This window comes from Elephas maximus, chromosome 4, assembly GCF_024166365.1.
Source record: "Elephas maximus indicus isolate mEleMax1 chromosome 4, mEleMax1 primary haplotype, whole genome shotgun sequence".
NCBI classification, from domain to species: domain Eukaryota; kingdom Metazoa; phylum Chordata; class Mammalia; order Proboscidea; family Elephantidae; genus Elephas; species Elephas maximus.
In genome coordinates this window covers 133,422,682-133,444,910 of record NC_064822.1, presented here as the reverse complement: position 1 = coordinate 133,444,910, position 22,229 = coordinate 133,422,682, and the positions used below count along the sequence as shown (strand labels likewise).

General features: G+C 40.2%; 1 protein-coding gene across 3 annotated transcripts in view; it reads right to left on the bottom strand.

Annotated features, from left to right (window-relative positions):
• The window catches only part of TPH2 (tryptophan hydroxylase 2), a 327,850-nt gene extending 309,599 nt beyond the window's left edge, over nt 1-18,251 (bottom strand). For all 3 annotated transcript variants that reach the window (XR_007517278.1, XR_007517279.1, XM_049883908.1), the window contains exons 1-6: nt 18,178-18,251; nt 16,525-16,682; nt 13,874-14,023; nt 10,517-10,700; nt 10,307-10,407; nt 3,946-4,013 (exon numbers count right to left, since the gene is read on the bottom strand). Coding sequence is in view for 1 of the 3 variants with exons in the window: in XM_049883908.1 (XP_049739865.1) it covers nt 3,946-4,013; nt 10,307-10,407; nt 10,517-10,700; nt 13,874-14,023; nt 16,525-16,623 (602 nt within the window). In the remaining 2 variants the exon portion in view is untranslated. The remainder of the gene's footprint in view (nt 1-3,945; nt 4,014-10,306; nt 10,408-10,516; nt 10,701-13,873; nt 14,024-16,524; nt 16,683-18,177) is intronic.
• Nucleotides 18,252-22,229: the final 3,978 nt, after the last annotated feature.

Here is a 22,229-nt window from a genome sequence, read left to right as displayed (position 1 = left end):
CCAACAGCCACTCAGGGGAACAAAGGTGTAGCAGTCTGCTTCCATAAAGATTACAGCCTTGGGAACCCTATGAGGCAGTTCTACTCCGTCCTATATAGTCACTATGAGTTGGAATCGACTTGACAGCAGGGGGTTTGGTTTTGGCTTTGATAGGCATCTTCCACATTCTGTCCACTAACAAGAAGCCTTCAAGGCAACTGGCAATCTATTATCTCTATTTTGGCAGCTTCTCACACACACACAAAAAACATGGGAATATGATTGTTGTTAGTTGCCATCACTTCAGCTCCAACTCATGTTGACCCCACGTACAACAAAATGAAACATTGCCTGGTCCTGTGCCATCTTCAAAATTGTTGGTGTACTCGAACCCATTGTTGCAGCCATTGTGTATTTTGAGTGCCTTCCAACCTAAGGGGCTCATCCTCCACAATATATCATTCAACATTCTGTTGTGACCCATAGGGTTTTTACCGACCCTTTCTTTCTAGTCTGTCAGTCTAGAAGCTCCACTGAAACCTGTCCACCAGGGTTGATCCTGCTGCTATCTGAAATACCAGTGGCATAGCTTTCAGCATCGTAGATGCAAGCCACCACAGTACAACAAACTGACAGACGGGGGCTCAATGAAATTTCTGCATAAAGAGGGACATTGTTCAATGTGAAAAGCATTGCTATATATAAGTCTTCGAATAGGAAACTGAAGAAGTTCCCTGCAAGCAATACTTGTAGGGAAATTTGAACTACGTCATGTGTTAAGACTGCTGCATAAACAATGGTATTAACTAAAGAAGAAGACAATGGGTCAGCTGGAAACTTTGAAGACGGCCTGTGGGAAAGGAGTGGGGGAACATGTGAGAATCATAGCCGACACGTATGAAAACTGATCGCATGCCAGGCACTGTACTAAACACAGCACACGCATTCCCTTTTTTAATCCTTACAACAACCCTGTGAGACCGGGCCTATTTTCAGCCATAGTTCACATATGAAGAAACTGAGGCATGGTGAAGTTCAGTAGCTTTCCAAAATCACCCAGCTAGGAAGCAGGGGAGCCAGGACACAAACCCAGATTGTCTGACTCCAGTGCCTCAGTTTTTATTCACTTTGTTAGTTTACCTAGTCAGTCTGGACTCAACAGTATTGGGGAGAAGGTTATAATAGCCCCTGGATGTGGAACATTCCTATCCCATTAGCAAAGTATGCCACTAGCCCCTCAAACTCTCTTAAGTTAAACATCATTTACTTTCACTTTACATCCACCAAATAACCCTCAGGTTATAACCCGCAGGCCCCTCTGGTCTTGTGACAACAGGAAGGGCTTCATGAGTCATATGAGAGTTTTTCTTACTGTAAAATGGCAAATCAGCAGTTTCTTGCCTACTTTGGTCTCCAGAACATTCAGTTACTGAGAGCCAGGCCTCTGGAGCCTGAGCACTTCCTAATCCTTCTTTGTATAACACCTCCATCAGTTTCACTCTCCAGTTTCTACCTTTTTCTTCATACACCTCAATCCCACTCGTCACCTACCTGTGGGAAGGTGGCAGATGAAAACTGGTTAACATTGAGGGCCTCGCCTTTCATCATCTTGACAATACATGCTCCTCTCCTCTTATCCCCATCTAAATAGGTTTTCTTTACAACAAAATAGCTCCCTATTCTCAATGCTCCTTGAAACTGGTTGCCTCATACATACCAATTCTAATAGTGTCACCATAGGGTCACTAGGAGGTTTGGGGTTTTTTGTTTTGTTTTGTTAGTATCACCACAATAGCAACATTTGAAAAAAAAAATAGTCCCTTAATCACTATGCTGCCAAAATCTTTTATATATGTATCTGTGTATACATGTATATGTACATATATCTGCTATGTGTGTATGTATACACATATGTATATGTGTATGTATGCATATATACCTATATGTATATCGGTATATAGAGTTATACACATACATAATATGTGTGTGTATTATACATACAGGTATATGTACATATGTATATGAGTGTATGTATAATGTATACGTACGTATGTATATATACATATGTGTGCACATACATGTACATACACATATATAGATATGTAGTTTTATATATACACATATATGTGTTTTTATACATAATTCTCCAGAACTGTTTTATCTAAGGGAAAAGGCTCTACCAGGCACTGAGCTTTCACCATGTCCCAGACGGGCCATGCCCCAAGGCCTGCCTGCCCCCACCCCTCCCAAACCTCCATCTACGTAAGCAGGCCCTAATTCACGGGGAGGCCTGTGAGCCACGGGGACCCAGTGTTATAGCTCACAATGACTTACCAGAGCCTCGTGTGAAAAAGTGAGCTCAGCATATCAGAGTGCCAGTGCCTTCATAGCAATGTGACTAGAAAACACTGAGAGACCCAGCTAGTGAGTGGTAGGGCTGAGGCTAGAGTGGTGGCATGAGGCTGGGCTGGGACAAGGCTGTGCTGTGTGCACTGATGTTGTGAGGGGGCAGAAAGTCACCATGGAGAGGCTGAAGGAGCTGCTTGGAGCAGAGGAGATGAGAATGGACTAGGTACAGTAGGAAAGCATGTGCCAAGAAGTCCTGGTTTTCATGACTCTAAACAGGGTAGAGACAGGATGGAGGATGCCTGGGCTTGGGTGGAGGGAGGGGAAGCACAAAGCATCAGGTGAAGTTAGGAATGAGCAAATGGTTGGTCCGATGAAAGGCACAATGAGGGATCCTCTCACTTGGAGTTAAGCACTTGTGTGGTCGCCATGAGTTGAAAGCAACTCAATGGCAAAGAGTTTTTTTGTTTCTTTCTTTCTTTCTTTTGGTATCATATTATGCTTGTCATACATACATATTGTGAACCAAAAGGTTGGAGGCTCACGTCCACCTAGATGCACATCAGAAGATAGGTCTGGTGATCTACTCCTGAAAAGTCACCATTGAAAACCCTGTGGAGCACAGCTCTACTCCGACACACGTGCAGTCACCACGAGTCTGAGGCGACTCACCAGCAAGTGGTAGTGACGATGTCACACTCTTTAGGAAACTATTTTAAAAATTTAAAAAACCAAGCACTGATAACCTCCATAATACAGAGAATGTCCTACATTCTCTCCCCGAACAAACTTGCCCTACAGAACAGTCAAGCTTCTCAATTAGTCTCAACTAGGATAAGAAGAATCTCCTCGGCCAGGTATGGATTTACATCTTGTTCTGTGACAAAATTCTGTAGCTGATCACATACCAGACGAAGCACAGAGAGCATCGTGATGGCCGATAAGTTACACTAGTGAGCAGAGAACACAGAGGAGGTTAACTTCATTCCATTTTCCTAGGTAGGGCCTGTAGTCAACACACCACATTACTGCGGTCCCAGATGTATCCTCTCACTGCCACTTACCGCTCGCTGTGCGCTGTGCACAGTCCTCATCCCCATCTCACGGCTCTCCACTCTCATCCCAACCCCGACCCGGGATAAGGTATGAGACTCGTTCATAAACTCTCCAACTTACAGGAAGCTTCCCTTTCCATTTATAGCAAACACATTTCTATTATGGCCACTTCACCATTCTTGCTGAATCCTCTATTTTCATTGGGGAAGCTGGACACTAAAGGGGGTTACAAAAAAGTCAAGTCAAAAGTAAAATTAAAACACATTTTCCAGGCCCAGCAAAGTGTTCAAAAATGGATCTTTGCCTTAGTGGAGCTACGAAAACAATGGTGAAAATGTAGCACTTGGCACGTGGCCCACATGGCTCATTATTTTACAATTATACCAGGATGTCAAACGTCAAGGTTGGCACTTAAAGCCTACAGAGTTGGCAAGCGTTTAAAATGGTTCATTTCAGTTTCCTGAAAAAGTTGAAGTGAAGAGAAGACAGGTCTGTTTAACACAGCATGTGTTTTTCTTAACTGGCCAATGACAAGTTGCAAGCAAGAGTTATACAGGTACTTACTATTTATAACCCATGGCTACATCCACAAAATACTTTCTTCTCTGTCGATAGACATTGTCCTTAAATCCCTTAAACAGAAAAGAGATTAAGTTATTTAACAAAGTGCAGAAAAATTAGCCACAGAAGGCCTAAAAGAAAATCACTGTGGTGTTTATTGAGTGTTCAATTCAAATGTAAATCTTATCCTTAGATGACCATCTTGATGGCACAGGCAGAAGCGAATTGTGCTTACAGCAAAAAAAAAAAAAAAAAAAAAACTACAGCAAAGGCTCTTTAAATTTGGGCAGTTTTTTAATTTGGGATGTGTGCTGGGAATTCGGACTAAAGTTTACCTTTCCACTAAGTAGGCAGAATGGCTTAGTTAGGAAATTGATATTATGAACAGTATCTTTTGGTTTTCAAGTATTATTTACATGTAATTGATTTTTCTTTTCATTTTTTTTCCTGTAATTGATCTTAATCACAAATTAATCTTTTCCCATTTATTAAAACAGGTCCCTTTAACATGGTTATTCAGTAAATTAACCTAATTTTAATTATTTTATATAGACGACTAATAAAGGTACATTTATTAAACTTTCTATTATTCAGAATAATCATCAAATATCCAAATTAGTATGAATTAAAGAGGTTTTGCTGTATTTTATGACTACAGCCACACAATGCAAAATCAGTTATAAAGGGACTCATGCGCAGGGTAGCAGGTTAGCTCCATTCCACATTGAGTTCCTATGGTTCTAATTAGTCTTAGCCAACTTTAGACTTTCATCCATCACCATGCACCTGGAAAATGAAAAACCACATCTGTCGTTCTTTAGTCAAGTAGGATCCTTTTGAGAGGGATTTCTGGTTTACTCAAAAATCTCTCCTCTCTTCAACAGACATTCCATTTTCCTTTCCTTCATGTACTTTCAGATATTCAATTTTTTCTGAGACTGTTTCTTCATACCGCTGGAAGCCCAGGAGGAATTGTGTCAATTTATTTTATTATCTATGCAACCCAAAAGGAGAACCAGGGACCAAGCACCGCCCCAAGGATGGAGGCCAAGTCACCTGGATTATGAGATCTGAGAATAGGAGAATGGAACCAGGTCTACAACAGCCTAGATTGCCTCTGCTGCAACTAAGACATTTCTGCCAGGTACAGGTGGGCTGTTCAAGAGGAACCTCAAACTCACTGAAAAATCACCCCATTCTCTTGTCCACCTAAAGAACAGGTCTTGAGGCCAGAAATCCTCACAGGACTGTATCTGCTGGACATAAATGAAGAACCTCCATGGTTAAAGGCCTTTCTTTTGGGAATGACAAGAGGACTACTAATAGGAGGGGGCGGAGAGAACGTCCTCTGAGATCACCTGAACACCCTGTGCAAACAAAGCAACCACAACTCATAAGCTAGCATTTTCTTTCCTGTGCTATGAATCAGGAATTTTTTTAACTGTGTTTCATAGGCAAGCTTGTGAACCCCTAAAAATGTGTGTATACAAAAATTTGTGACCATAGTAATCACATTTACATATGGGTCTCTGACCTAAAAAAAGGGTAAATACTCCTGCTGTAGAGGATAGATGGAGTCCCTGGGTGGTCAAACTGCTAACGCACTCATCTGCTAACCAAAAGGTTAGAGGTTTGAGTCCGCCCAGAGGTACCTCAGAAGAAAGGCTTAGCTATCTACTTCTGCAAAATCAGCCACTGAGGTATCCAGGGTCTTAAACGCTAACAAGCAGCCATCTAAGATGCATCAATTGGTCTCAACCCACCTGGATCAAACGAGAATGAAGAACACCAAAGACACAAAGTAATTATGAGCCCAAGAGACAGAAATGGCCACATAAACCAGACACTTCATCAGTCTGACACCAGAAGAACTAGATGGTGCCCACTGACAACCCAAAAGATGACTGCCCTGACAGGGAACACAACAAAGAACCACTGAGGGAGCAGGAGAGCGGTGGGATCCAGACCTCAAATTCTCATAAAAAGACAAGACTTAATGGTCTGACTGAGACTAGAAGGACTCCAGAGGTCATGGTCCCCAGACCTTCTGTTAGCCCAAGACAGGAACCATTCCCAAAGTCAACTCTTCAGATAGGAATTGGACTGGACTGTGGGATAGAAAATGATACTGGTAAAGAGTGAGCTTCTTGGATCAAGTAGACACATGAGACTATGCGGGCAGCTCCTGTCTGGAGGGGAGATGAGAGGGCAGAGGGGGTCAGAGGCTGGCCAAATGGACACAAAAATAGAGAATGGAGGGAAGGAATGTGCTGTCTCATTAGGGGGAAAGTAACTAGGAGCATATAGCAAGGTGTATATAAATTTTTGTATGACAGACTGACTTGATTTGTAAACTTTCACTTAAAGCACAATAAAAAATTTTTTTAAAAAATCAGCCACTGAAAACCCTATGGAGCACAGTTCTACTTTGACACACATGAGGTCACCATGAGTCGAAGTCAACTCGATGATAGCTGGTGTGTGTGATGTAGAGGGTAGATATGGTCAATCTAAAAAGTGTTTCAACACACATGAGTGAAACCTGACAACCTGCAATGGTAAAGCTGAAGATTTCCAAGCATCTTTATTATCCAAAAAAAAATGTGGGCTATCGCAAAAGGGAAAGAGTCATGAAAACCGCAGCATCTGTTTCCTGGTTCTGCCAGACCAGACACCATGGTAACAGCATCCTAATCTGCTAGGCTTTCTGAAGAATCTTGACTAAACACCTGCACATTTTCCAGGCATGCAGGAGAGTAATTTACTCATCATGCCTCATTAGCCTAGTGTGGTGGTGATCACGCAAGTGTCGTGGGTAGTCCAGAGCTTCCTGGGTTGACCCATGGACTGGCAAGTAAAACAGGGGTGCTAACAACACTAACAATTAGAGACACAGCATTCTTTGGCCACCCATTCTGGACTGAAGCCGGGCTAGGGTTGCCAGAAAAAGTAAATACAGGATTCCCAGTTAAACCTGGATTTCAGATACACAATAATTTTTTTTAGTATTAGTATGTCCCATGAAATATTTGGTACATACTTATACTTAAAAAATTATTTGTTTATCTGAAACTCAAATTTAACTGAGCATCCTGTGTTTTTTTTGTTTGTTTGTTTTTGCTATATCTGGCAACCCTAGTGCCTAGGAAGCACCTGTTATACAAACACCTCCCCCCCCCCCTTCCATTTAAATCAAGGAGAATTGAAGACCCAGTCTGCACTCTAAAGTATTCAGTTAAATTTACACTGGCACTCATCAAATAGCTAACCCAAATGGCTCAACCCTACTGGCATATTTGAATCATCTGGGAAGCTTTAAATAATACTCCAAGCCTGGACAATTGCCCAGAGATCCTGATTTCAATGTTTTCAGCGAGGACCCCAGATGATTTGAACGGGGAGATAGGGGCGAGAACCACTGAGCTTGGATATTAGTTCTCAAACTTGAGAGCTGATCGGAATCTCCTGTAGACCCTTTAAAATGCAGATTCCAGGTCCCTTCCCTGAAAGTTCTGATTCAACAGGTTTCAGGTGAGCCTCAAGATACTGCATTTTAACAAGCACCTTGAACCATGCTTTGAAGACCCTCCCCGTCTAGATCCTTGCTCTTCAAAGTATGGTCCCCAGGCCTCCCATATAAGCCCCACCTCGGAGCTTGCTAGAAATGCAGAATCGCAGGCCCCACCTGGGCCCTACTAAATCACGTCTTACTTTTTTAAATGATGCCCCAGGTGATTTGTGTGCTTATTACCGTTGGAAAGGCATGGACCTAGATATGTAACCCTTTCCAGAAAGCCTTAGGCGGAAAGGCCTGGCCAGCTACAAAACCCTATGGATTACAATGGTCCCATCTGCAACTGAACATCGGGACAGTGCAGGACCAAGCAGTGTTTCATTTGGTTGTGCATGGAGTCGCCATGAGTCAGGAAGCCAACTCTACGCAGCTGACAACAAAGTGAACCTTGGCCACCTGATTCTTGTATTCTAAGCCCTTTCTGAGCTATGCTATTACAGGGGTCCCAGTGTCCGACTCAAGACTGAGATAAGAGCATTCCAAGGCATAAAAAGTACTCAGGCTCTTTTTCCATCCTCATCAAAAAATAATGTATAGAAACACCAACTTACCATTATCAAACTTTTACATAATGAACATTTGGAGTGCTTACAAAAGAAAAATGGTTAAAAAAAAAAAAAAAAGATCACTGAAGTATAGAATTGCTAAGGACTTGCAATTACTTCAAGTGGCTGAACAGAAAAGAAGAGAAGGTATCATAGGTGGGTGTAATTAGGAGTAATGGATTAAAATTAAGCACAGGAAAATTTGCACTGGATGGCAGAATAGATTTTTTTCACAGCAAGGTCAGCGGTTCCTGTGGTTGTTCCATTAAAATGGCTGAACCCCTTTCTCCAAGTTAAGTAATTTTCAAACTAGACTAAGGGGAGCATTTGGAAACAGCAGGTTAGGGAGAAACCCTTTGCTGTCCAGGCACTGGTGTGGAGGATTTAATACAGCACCTCCATTCCTGGAATTAAGCATTTACTCTTGCCAAAATGCTTTCCAGTCATTTTGTTAACTAGGTTTTCCTAACACCCCTTTGAGGTCAGTAAGCATTTTATTTCCATTTTTTACATAAAGAACTTGAGGTGCAGAAGTAGAGTGACTTGCCCAAGGTCATCCTGCAAGTTAACAACTGGTGTCTAATACTGCTAATCCTTCATACAGGCACCTGTGCCAATTCCAAGCCCAGGGGTTGGGGGGACAGCAGGAGGAAGCTAACAGACAAGATTATTAAAGACCCTTTTGAATGTTTTTCTAATGGTCTTCTAAGGAGCCTTACATGTATATTACTTCCAATAGCCTAAAATTTTAGGCTATGCTGGCAAGTAATATACCATGTCTTTGAGTGAGTTCAGCCTTTGGAAAATAAGCAATTGAATTAGGTCTGTTTGGCCATTTATTTGAAAGTATATTATGCCAAATGACTGATGTGATTATAATTTTCCCTCTTGTTGGAATTGTCATAGTTCCTTTAAAGTGGTGGTTCTCAAACTTAAGTGTAGGCTTGCTAAAACAAGTTCCCGATTATGTCAAAGAGAGAGGAATAACTCAGGAGAGCAAGGTAAGAATGGTTGCCCAAATGGAAGAATGTAATCTATGTCCCTGAGTTATACATGTAGAAATGGTTGAATTAGTGTACGTTTTGTTATGTATACTCTCAACAACAATATAAAATTAAAAAAAAAAAAAAAAAGTTCCCAGGTTATGCTGATGCTGCTGGTCCTGAAACCACACTTTGAGAACCATTGCATAAGCACGCAGATCAGCAGTTCAAACCCATCCAGCCGCTCCACAGGAGAAAGATGTGGGAGTCTGCCTCTGTAAAGATTACACCTTTGGTGTAGTTCTACTTTATCCTGTAGGGTTGCTGTGAGTCAAAATTGCCTGGACAGCAATGAGTGGGCATGGAGTATAATCACACTGTCAGATTCCCAGATTTTCTCCATTTAAATAAATATCTATAACTGTTACCGTCAGACCACGAAGGCCTCTATAAACATGACCAAGCTGTTTGGGCTTTTCCCTTTCACCTGTCCATTTTTAGACAAGGTGTACTAGGAAGAAAAAAATATGCCTGTAATGAATGAGTGCATTGCTTACTTCTGCCGACTATTAGCTATACTTCATTCTGACTGTAAAGACATTCCAGGTCTCTTGTGTTAAATAAAAACTGATGTGAAGGGGGAAAAATAATGGGAAGTGCTTACCCAGGTATCGTATTTCTTTAAAGGTGGTCATTTTTATTGAAGTAGTGGAGAGATGGCGGTAGATAGATTCAGGGTAGGCATGGGAAGAGATGTGTCTTCCATCATGGCCTTGTTCTAAAACCCTCCGCCTTTCCATTGAGACTGAAGTCAACCACATTACTCGACTCCTAACTACCTCCAGTCAAGGGAAATAGCAAGGAGAATTTTATTCTCTCACCAAGCCCCCATAATGCCAAGTCTTCCCTAGTTTCCCAGAGGTGTGATCAATTTCAGTTCATTGTATTTCCAAGGGTCACCATCTGCAAGTATATGTCAGGCTGTCTAATTCTACAGAAATATTCTCCAAGGTTTAGAATCTCCTCCTCTAGCCAACCCTTGTAAAAATAAATATTATGTGGAAATGTCACCCTTCTAACCTGTTTCTAGCCAAGCATGTGTGCAGGGAAGTTTTATAAATTATAGGTCTGCTCTCAGCTATGGAGAATAATTAATAAATTGCTCTACAAGAAAGCACGGCAGCACAGAACATGGCACACACTGCCAGGCACAAGGGCAGAGCTCAAAGAGCACATGTGGAATGATTTTACTGGACACTTACTGGGTGATCAGCATCAAGCTCAGAACCATACATGAGAACTCTGTGAGAGCATTTGTCTAACTCAGAGATCTTCCGGGGGAACCAGGGCACATCCTCTAGCTCTGTGGAAAACACAATGCATGTTCAGAAATATTAGCTCACAGATGGCGTTTTCCCCCGGCAGAATTTGTCAGAGTGCAAAATCACCCCACAAGCAAAAACTGGCCTTGCCTTCTTCCTCTGTCCAAATGTTCTCTGGCGGATTCAGTGTCACAATTGTGGTTTGAAATTTCAGTGACTGAATGAGCTCATTGAATTCTGTTTTACCACACTCACAGTCCACAAAGATTTCAACCTCAGAACTTCTTCTCCGGGATTTCCTCGATTCAATATGTAACATGTTGACATGTTTTTCCTGTAAAAACATAAACAACATCTCTAAATCACCTTCAGAGCATGATAAAAGGGATGATACAGGCTGTTCCTGTTCAACTGTTAAGCAACAAGATGCCAAGTGCCCACAAAACAGGAAAAGAAAATCTCCTCGTTCTTTGATTGACTCCAACATGAAAATGTTTCCAACCATTGTCTCTATTAATAAGCTAACTGTATATTTATGTCTCTGTGTGTAGGTTTTCCTACCTCATTAAAAAAGAGAAGAGGCATTTAAGATATATAAAGATACATGAAATATATATACATAAGAATTTATATATGATATATAAAATATATACATATAAAGATTTACACATACATATGGCAAAAAACAAACCAGTTACTACAGAGTCAATTCTGACTCATGGTAACCCCACATGTGCAGAGCAGAACTGTGCTCCACAGTGTTTTCAAGGCTATGACATTTTGGAATTAGATTGCTAGGCTTGTCTTCCTAAGTGCCTCTGGGTGAGTTCAAATCGCCAAACTTTTGGTTAGTAGTCAAGCACTTAATTGTTTGTACCACCCAGGGACTCCATAAAGAGGTATAAAAAGATACATATAAAGATTTACATAAAATAGAAAGATAGGTAGGTAGAGAGAGAGGGAGAGATAAAATGTATTATAATTGTAAAAATCATCACTTCCCAGGGTGGTCCACATCCTCTGGTGGTTATTTGGGGGAAAAAACGGGTTACAATTTATATGTATATATTTTATATATATATATATATTTCCAAAAACATAGCTAAAACTCAAACCTTGATTTTATAGCAATATAAGGTTTACTTGTGAACTAAAGTTTAAAAATAATTTAAAAAGTAAGTAAATAGTATAGATGGCAGGCAAATGTAGTTAGACATTCAGAAAGCGATATGAAAAGGACCAAAGTTTGGGAAACACACGTCAAATTGTAGCCCACATTGTAGGAAAAGAAGAGGGAGCAAGAAAAGTAGTGAAAAGAGGATCTCTGAAGGCAAATAGCAAACAAACTAATAACTTACTTAAAGAAAACTTACTTAGGGGACCAAAAACAAAACCCGTTGCTTTCAAATTGATTCCAATCAATGGAGACTTTATGTGTTTCAGCAGAGAACTGAGCTCCATGAAATTTCCAATGGCTGTGATCTTACAGCATTAGATTGTCAGGCCTTTCTTCCAAAGCACTACTGGGTGGATTCGAACTGCCAACCTTTCAGTTAGTAGTCGAGCGCAAATCATTTGCATCACCCAGGGACCTCACTTAGGGGGCCATAAGAAGCAAAACAAGGGTTAAAAAAAAAAAAAAAACCTTAAATAGGGTCACTTGGTAACTGTCCTCCTTCAGCAACCTCCAGGCTGGCTTTATCCAAGGATGTGTTGCTGCAACTATTGCCCACAAGGAATTTCAGGGATGAAGTCTCCTTATAATAAGGTGTGAGAGGGAGGGCAATAACTTATTACTTAAAAATAAGGTTTAAATTTCCCAAGTGATGTAGGTTTCCTTTCCACTTCCTTAATTCAAGACTAAGTTCTCTCTACTCCACCACCTCCCCACCACTCCAGATGGTACACTCTGATTCTCAGCACAATTCCTGATACAGTCCTGTATAGGAACAGAACAGGTAGTTTCCAGTGCCAGAGTAAGACCACATCAGCATCCTCTCTTATATAAATGAACTAGTCCTGTGACCAGGAAAAGGTCTCTATTTCTATGTTTTTATTAACCTTTGCAAAAACCCACATTTTCTCAATTGCTGTTAATAAAAATAAGACTAATGTTAAGTTCAAGGTTCAAGAAACTTTCTCCTATACATTGTGCCACTTTGGACTTTTAATGTCCTTTGATTGAGGCAGAGTAGCTATTTTTAGTCAAGGGAACTAAGGTCCAGATGGGTTAAGTACCGAGGTCCAGATGGGTTAAGTGGTTTAGCTAAAGCCCCATGACCAGCTGAGGGCAAAGTGAAAACTCTAGTCTACAGCTGCTAACTCCTTCTCCAGGGATTTTTCCACTGCATCCAGCTGTCAAATTGAATTGGCCTGCCTTTGGACACTGTATGAAGACAGCCCTCGATGATACAATTACATATAAAAGATTTCTCCAGATTTCCATTACCTCTATTTATGGTGCCTGATCTTTCCTTTGAGGTCAAGAGAGAATGAGGAAATACATCATCAAATCAGGTGGCTTTTCCCCCCCTCTATGGTCATCATCGAGGCATCATGATTACGCATCCTTTACAAAGCACTTTCACTCGTATTATTTCATCACAACAACCCTATTAGGTTCGAATTATTGCTCTTTTGCAAATGAAGAAGCTGAACTTTGGAAGCAGTTAGTGATCAGCCAAGTTAGGAGAACACAGGTCTGAATCCCCTGACAGCAATTTAGGCCATCTTTCCACTGTAAGAACCGCCCAAGGCACCTCGCAGAGCTAGGCTCATTATTTTGCTCAAATCAGCAGCCAATGTCCCCAGGTAAAATGCATTTGTAAGTGAGGGTGCTTGCTGAAGGGTAGGGGAGTCATCAGACATACCCTGGCAAGAAGGCCACAGCTTCTCTGGGCTTTTCTAGCCCCATTCGCAACCAGGCTCCTTCCTGAGGTTCAACTCTTACTGATTTGGACCTGGGAAAAGGCCACTGCGTGTCTACAAGATAAAGGGAGAGCTAACCCTACCACACATCTATAAGGAGTGTGTCTCATGTCTACAAAAAAGACACAAGTTCATGAAACGATGAGGCTTAGTGGAGTGCCAACTGCCTACACTCATGTATCTCACTTTGTGCGATAAACATGTTTCTAGGACGTGTGCACAAATCAAATCATCCTGCGGGCTCTTGATATTTAAGAGGAACCCTGTTTGGCTCCTTTTGTGTTTGCATTTTCAGGTGTTAGGGTCACAACTTTGAATTACTGACTTCCTCACCTGGCAGCAGTCTGCCGAGTTCCTAACAGCCTAACTCTGAATTAATAAATCATAGTCCACATGAATCTGCTTCCTTCATTGTTCGCCAGGCGAACTCTTCCTATAAAGCCTCATGATGTTTGGTTTCTTTGACTCCTTCAACACATTATCCAGAAATTGATTCAGTAATGTTTCATACTAGATGGCAGGTTTGTGACCAAGTGCACAGCCACTTTGAAAGTTACGTAAATGATATTTTACATTCACCTGAAAGAGTCTCAGAGCTTTTACCAATCCACCAACTTCGTTTTTCAAGGAGAATACAACGGCTGTCTTGCCACTGTCAGTAGCAGTTTCACTTTTGCTGCTTCCCTTGCTTTTCTTGTCATCATTTTTGCCAGAGCTAGCTTTATTTAGCTTCAGGAAGGAAGAGAAAAAATATTAGTTAGAATTCCAGAGTCCTTCATAATTAGGTTTTTTTTTTTTTTCTTTTTTAGAGATTCCCTAACAATCCTATAAACTCTAAGTGAAGTTGCTATCTCACTCATAACTTTCAGTCAGAAATATCGATCTAATTTACTCTGGGACACTATTTTCCAGTGCTCTATGACATCATCTAGTGGTTGAAAGTAAAGGGAGACCAGATTTGCTTCACTTTAAGAGCAAGAAAAATATGAGTATTATAAAGCATGAAGTATCATTTATGAATAATCCCTACCATTCTAGGTTTATTTTACAATAAAAAATTTGGTCCATTAGCCTGGTTGTATCATACAAAATCTCCCCATTGCTGCCGAGTCATTCCGGCCCATAGGGACAGGACAGAGTAGAACTGCCCCACAGAGTTTCCAGGGAGGGGCTGGTAGATTCAAACTGCTGACGTTTTGGTTAGCTGACCGAGCTCTTAACCACTGCATAGCCAGCGTTCTTTGTATCATACAGAAACTATAAAAATTACAAAGTATATCCAACATGGGACCACGCATGTTTTTCACAACACTAATTTTAGCTTCAATTAAATTTTAAGAACAAAATAGCCATTTCAATCTGAAATACGATAAGACATGCACTGAAATCAATGACATTACTTTCTGCAATTAGGTCCACATTGTCAACACGGATCCGCCTGTACAAGTTCAAAGGATAGGAAAACATTTAAAACTAAGGCCATCTGGGTTGGCACATGATGGCTGAAAAATGGCTGTTAAAATTCGGCCACAAAGAAAAGAGAGAAGAAGAGAGAAAGAAAGCTAATCCTTAGAAGCAAACAGCAGAACCTGGCCAACTGAAAAGAATTAACACGTTAGCCATTCGAGATATTGTAATACATGATTTACGAACGGCTATTACTCCTGTTGTAAATGTTGATAAGTGACAGATCCAAGCAACTCTATCACATTATCAAAAAAGAAGCTGAACTTTTCATTTGACAGGTGATCCAAAATCCTGACACAGTTTGTGTTCTTCATATGCAAATGTAGAATTGGGTAAACAGAACTCTCTTCCTGGGAAATCCTGATACAATACCATCGCACCTATCTATTACAGCCTCGTGAAACTGAGAAATGTATGTTTTATGGAGACCCGTAGGATAGTGATTTGTTTTCATCCTCTCATTTCTTTACTGACTTTAGGTTCACATGTTAGTATTGCCTTATTTGCTAGATTTATATATCATAGAAAAGATAAAAAATAATATTTTATTATTTATGACTTGAAGAAAAGAAGTTTATGTAGACATTGACATTTGACAGTATGTTTGGTCATTAAAAACTCAAATGCCTTAGTTCTCTCACCATTTGCCTCCTCCTCACCATACAACACACAGATCTTATAGAAGCATTTTCTACATGAAAGGGTCATACTCTAACCATAACTCTGTCTTTTCTTTGTTTTTATTCCAACAGTTCATCTTAACTTCAAATTCCTCAAAGTAATATCTCATTCCAAATATTCATGATATTTAAATGTTAGAAAATCCATTTATGTTTTGGCCTCATTTTTGCAAATTGATTTAAATAATTCTACAAAACTTGCCGTGATTACTTTTCAATATTTTTAGCAGTAATAATATGTCAGCACAATGTAAGCCTCTGGCACTTATTTGGAGCTACAGTACTAAAACAGATTTTCTTCTATGGTACAGGCTGAATTGGAATTAGTCAATAAACTCCGATAATAAGTGAAGTAATACCACTTAATATTTTTAACGAGTAGGAACCTGAATACGTTTTTCTTTCACTGCCATTTTTATTAATTCCTGTAACTATTCCCTCAAATCAGGATCCAAAACCCTGCAAAATATTATGTTTTTATTCTGTTAACATTTAGAATATAAAAACTGTAAATACTGAGACAATGGGTATATTGTTTCCATTACTCTATCAATGAAACTGGAAAAAAATGGAGTAATGAAGAATGCAGAAAAACATTTGAAATGAGCCTGATCTTTCTTTTATTCCAATAGCCTACATCTACAGGCGAGAATAAAAAAAATATTACTTCTACTTATGGGCTTTGTAAATGGAGTGGGGTGTAGGAGAAGAAATAATTTTGTGGGAATCAGAGAGGTCTATTTAATTTCTTCTCTCTGTTCTTCCTCATAATAAATGGCGTTTCAAAAATTTTTTGGTTGTGGATAAAAGATATGGTTTCCACTTATTCTTAATTTTCAGGAACTTCTAAACTTTATACTGATAAACTTGGAGGAAAGGAAGTTTAAGCAAGTAGCAATTAGTACCTGTTTCACTTTATGGAGGGAGGAGGGAGAGGTGGGTAGGGGAGAAAGATGATAAAGGAGGAGGGAGTTGAGGTGTGTGTGCTCAGCATACACCAGGTGTCCATATGGTGAGGAGAAGACAGCCGCTACCCTAGAAGATTTTCTCTCCTCTCAAGAGTGCCAGGTACTCAGTACTCACTGTTAAGCTGCCAAGTAGCTCTTCGGGCACCGCTGAATCCAGGGAAAACCCTCTCCTTGCCCAGTATTTACTGGAAAACATCATCATTGCCGGCTGCATGGATCTCGATGTAATTTTCTTTCTCTGCAGCAGGGGGGACCAGAGGGATGGTAGCAGCGCTGGTGGAGATTGAGAGAGGAAGTGGCCTGCGATCAGCAGTCAGTTTGGGTCGCAGTCCAGAATCCTGGTGCAGAAGAGCAATACGAACCCTCCCCTCCCCTGGCTCCTTTATATGAGTGACTGGGGACTGATGGAAGGCTGATTACAGAGAAATTCATTTCTGGCTGCTGATGGCCACAGTCAGATTACAGGCCAGTTATCTGTGCTCATGGTGCGATTTGTTTCATAGGTTGAATAGCTGTTTGAGCGGGGGTGGTGGAGAACAATACACAAGGGGGTGTTATTTGTACAAGAAAAACATCTGAGGTTAGGGCTCATCTCTCGAACCTGCTAATGGCAAGTTAACCTCAGCCTTTAAGTGATTATGAATGCAAAGGCTGCGTACTTCCTGCTTCTGAATGCCTTTCCCAAAAGAGGAAAATAATTTAGGAAAGATCAGCAGCACTGCTGAAGCCTTAAGCTGTTTTACTCTGTGTTAATAAGCTGTTTCTGACCTGACGTGTGTTAAGATTGTGCACATGAGCAACGTGCGTGTGTGTGCACATGTGATGGCTTTCATAAAAGTCACTGCTTCCTAATCAAGTAATACCACTACATAGTGTGATGTTCAGGCAATTGTACTGCAAAAAGAATGTGAGGCTTTGATTTAGCCATGTATGCATACAGCTCATAGCTCAGACACTAACCCGAGAATTTGCCTCACTAAGTGGAAAGTAGAAGGAAACTAAATGCTTCTATATCAGTCATTCTTCGATGCTCTTGATGGTTCCCGAATTTTGCCTCTCCCCTTGTAACTAGATCAAATCCAGCAATTTGACATGTACAGATCAATTAATATACTTACTATTCAAACTTTGGGAAGTCATATAATTCACCATGCCATAGGAAAATATTAACTTCCTGAAGAAGGAAGACCTTTGACCAAATGTTCTTGTCTGACTGCAAAATTAAACATCTGGGACTGCACAAGATGAAAATTTTCAAAACAGGAATGGATAAACTAACTGGATTTTAGTTGTTTCCAGAGTCTTGGGGGATCGTGATTATTACTTAATCTAATTCTATAAATATCATTTGACTTGCATTTTCTCTAAAGATCAGCTCTGACCAGCAATATAAAAGGCAAATTTGAAAAGGTTGATTGAAATAAATGATAATAATGATAGTGGCTAATATTACTAAGTGCTTAGTATTTGTCAGTCTCTATTCTAACCACTTTTCTATATATATGGAGAAACTAAGTCACAGAGAGTTTAGGTAATTTGCCAAAGCTTCACACAGCTAAGGAGTAGAAAGATAGGATTTGAATTTGAGTACTCTGGCTCCAGAATCTATGCTCTTAAACATTATATTGTACAGGCTCTCAAGGAAAGATATTCCAAATAAGTAAAAATATCTTAACAAAAGTAGGTGCTAGAGATCATACATAGATTACTTCAGCTATAACCAAGTTTAGGGAGATGTGTAATCCAGCAAAATTTGTCAAGTACTTACTTTGTGTTAGGCTTTGAAACTGAGTCCTGGAGATGCGAAGATGAATGAGATGGTCCCTACCCTCAAGAAGTTCACCGTCTAGCCGAAACAGTAGACATGTGAATAGATAAGTGAAACAAAATATATTGACTTCTCTACAGAAGACATTAGATGCACAAGAGACAAACTGGTTAATGCTACGTTAGGGGAAGTGTTACCTGAACTGAATCTTTTAATGTGGGTTTGTCATAACTAAAAAAACACAAACAGCAAAAGATAAACTAGATGATTAGGACCTTCTGAAAGTCAAATACTTATGCTCATCAAAAGATTATTCCAAAAGAATGAAAAAGAGAACCCACAGACTGGGAGAAAATTTTTGGCTACCACACATCTAACTAGGGTCTAATCTCTAAAATTTATAGAAAGCTCTAACAACTCAAAACAAAAAGACAAATAACCCAATTAAAAAATGGGCAAAGGACATGAACAGACACTTCACTGAAGAAGACAGTCTAGCAGCCAACAAATTAATGAAGAGATGTTTGTAATCATTAGTCATTAGAGAGCTGAAAATCAAAACTACAATGAGATACCATTTAACACTGATAATAATAGCACCGATCAAAAAAATAAAACAGAAAACAACAAATGCTAGGTAGGCTGTAGGAAGATTGGAACTCTTACGCACTGCTGGTGGGAATGTAAAATGGTAAAACCACCATGGAAGACAATATGGCGCTTCCTCAAAAAGCTAGAAATAGAAATACCATATGATTCAGCAATACCACTCCTAGGTACGTATCCTAGAGAAATAAGAGCTGTGACATGTATAGACATATGCACATCCATGTTCTTTGCAGCATTATTTACAATAGCAAAAGGATGGAAACAGCCTAAGTGCCCATCAACAGATGAATTGCTAAGCAAACTGTGGTACATACACACAGTAGAATACTACGAAACTTTGAAGGATAATGATGAATCCTCAAAACATCTCACAACATGGCTGAACCTAAAGGGCATTATGTTGAGTGAAATAAGTCAGTCACAAAGGGTCAAATAAGACCACTACTGTAAAAAGTTAAGAAAAAGTTTTCACACAGAAAGAAACATTCTTTGATGGCTACTAGGGATGGGAGAGGGGGGAAGGAAAACCAATAAGTGGATATGCACTAACTTTGGTGAAAGGAGACATAATACACAATATGGGGGAAGTCAATACAACATAAGGTAAAGGAAGACCCTGAAAGGCATACAAAAGTAAAAGGCAAGAAAGCTAAGTACTAATACATATACAATATTGCAACAACAGTAATAATAATGTACAAGTGGATACATAGGTAGATATGTACACCCATGTATATATATATGTGTACATGCTGCAAATATACCCATGAAAACTTCTTAGCCTTCACCATACATTTCCAGGGACTGAGGTACTGGGTTGGAGGGCTAGGGACCACTGTCTCTGGGGACATCTAGGTCAATTCACACAACATAATCCATACAATGTTCTACATTCTACCTTGGTAAGTAGCAACTGGGGTCTTAAAAACTTGCGAGCGGCCATCTATGATACAACAGTTGGTCTCTTACCATCCAGAGCAAAGAAAAGCGAAGAAAAACAAAAACTCAAAGAAGCAATTGGACCAAAGGACTAATGGACCACATGAACCACAGCCTCCACTAGCCTGAGAGCAGAAGAACTAGATGATGCCCCACTACCACTACTGACAGCTCTCACCAAGACCACAAGAGTAGGACAGAGTGGGAGAGAAAATTCAAGCTCATAAATAAGACCAGAACTACTGGTCTGAAAAAGACTGGTGGAACCCCTGAGACTATGGCCCTTAGTAGACACAGTTCGAACTTGGGAGTGATTCCGGAGATCACATTACAGCCATAAAATAGACAGGCCTATAAAATGAACAATAACATCAGCAAGAAATGTACACCTCAGAACAATCAACTATAGAAGACCTAAAGGGCAGCATTTGCCCAAAAGCAAAGGTCAGAAGGAAGAGAGGGGCAGGAAAGCTGAGCAAATGGACACAGGGAACCCAAAGAGGAAGGAGAGAGAGTGCTGACACATTCACGGGTTTGCAACCAATGTCATGAAACAAACTGTATAAATTGTTGATTGGGAAACCCATTTGTTCTGTAAACTTTCACCTAACCACAATAAAATGTTCAAAAAAACATACAAAAGTTCTAAGAAAGAACAGGCTTCTTTTTTCTATCATGGTGGGGCCTTGGTTCTTGAACAGTAATTAGTAGTAGTAAAATATGAATCAGAATTTTAGAGAACCCAGTTTACATGATTTTGAGTAAACTAGGATTAGGAGCTAGAGAGGGTATTCCTGAGACCAGGGTTCCTGTGCAAAATTGTAAAGGTAGAGAAATTTTCTCCCTAGGTTGCCTCTTCTTTACTCCAAGTACCGGCTGTTCTCTTGTTCTGTCTGCCTCACTTCACAATTTAGAATCCACCCTAAGATCCTCATTCACACTGAGGTGTTGATGACTGGTTACGGTCCAACACAGCTCTTCTCATCAGCGTTTGAGGTATGTGGAAATTAACTTGTTACTAATAATGAAGTGCTGAAGTTTGAAATAATTTACTTTTTAATAAATCTGAGTTGACTCAAGTTTAGCCCTAAATAAATAAATGTGAGTTTGTCAGCCAGAGATAATGGAAGATAGTAGAGAAGTGATTCCAGGTAAAAAACCTAACCCAGTGCCGTCGAGTCGATTCCGACTCATAGTGACCCTATAGGACGGAGTAGACCTGCCCCACAGAGCTCCCAAGGAGTGCCTGGCAGATTCGAACTGCCGACCCTTTGGTTAGCAGCCGTAGCACTTAACCACTACACCAGCAGGGTTTCCTGATTCCAGGTAGGGGGAGCAATACGAGAAAACCTAGAGAACTGTTGTTGCTCAACAGTGATGAAGCATAGGTTTGGGCCAAAGGTTCCCAGTGAGAAGCAAGGCTGAAGAGGTCAGCAGGGTCCAGGACGTGGTAAACCTTTAGTGACATTTATGGGAGCTTGGCACTTTATCACTTACTCCTTTAGAAAAAGGAGAACAATTGGAAGGGCTTATGCAGGGCAATAGCTAAACCATACTGATATTTTAGAAAAGCGGCAGCTTGGAGGACTTCAAGAGGAGAGGCAGAAATCACTTAGGACTTGAAGAGTCTCTTAAAGGGATGATGACCTGGGCTAAGACAATGAGCATTACGGGTGCAATGAAAAGGACAAGAGATGTTAAGGAGGTAAAACCCATATGACAAGCTCCCTATTTAGATGTGGAAATAGAAAAAGGGTGTCAGGATAATAACTCCTAAGTTTCTGACTTGGGTGAACTGGGTAGATAATAGTGTCATTCATTGAACTAGGCCAGATAGGAACAATAACATTTTGGGAGGAAATTTTTACAATTAGGTTTTATACATATTGCATGTGAACCACCAAGTAAAGATGTCTAATAGAATTTGGATATATGAATCTAAAACTTGAAGTGAGACCAGAGCTGGATGCAGAAGCTTGTGGCATAGCTTCCAGCCTCGCAGCAACACGCAAGCCACCACAGTAAGAAAAACTGACAGATGTGTGGGGATAAAAATTTAGGTATTGTCAAATAACTGAAGCTGTGCAAGCATAACTTCACTCATGGAGAATATGTTGTTTGAGAAGAGAGCCAAGAACAAAACCCTGGGGAACACCAAATTTCAGAAGCAATGAAAAAAAAATTTTTTAAAGAATAAGAAAAAAGTTCAGAGAGGAAGGAAAAGAAGAGTCAAAGGAAGATAAGTTCCTAAAAGACAAATCTAAAACTTAAAAATAGAATGAAGGGCCGAGTATTTTGGAGCTCCGAATGCCAGGATAAAAATTTACATATAAAGGGAAGGCAGTTATTACTTTTTTATTGGGACTACAGCCTAATGAACGTGATAGCTTATGAGGATTTAGTCTGGTGACTGTGTGCAATATAGACCAAAAGGCAGGAAGACTCGTTAGAGGAAAGAGAATTGATGAAAACTAGAGTGGTAGCAGTTACAAATGGAAAAAGGA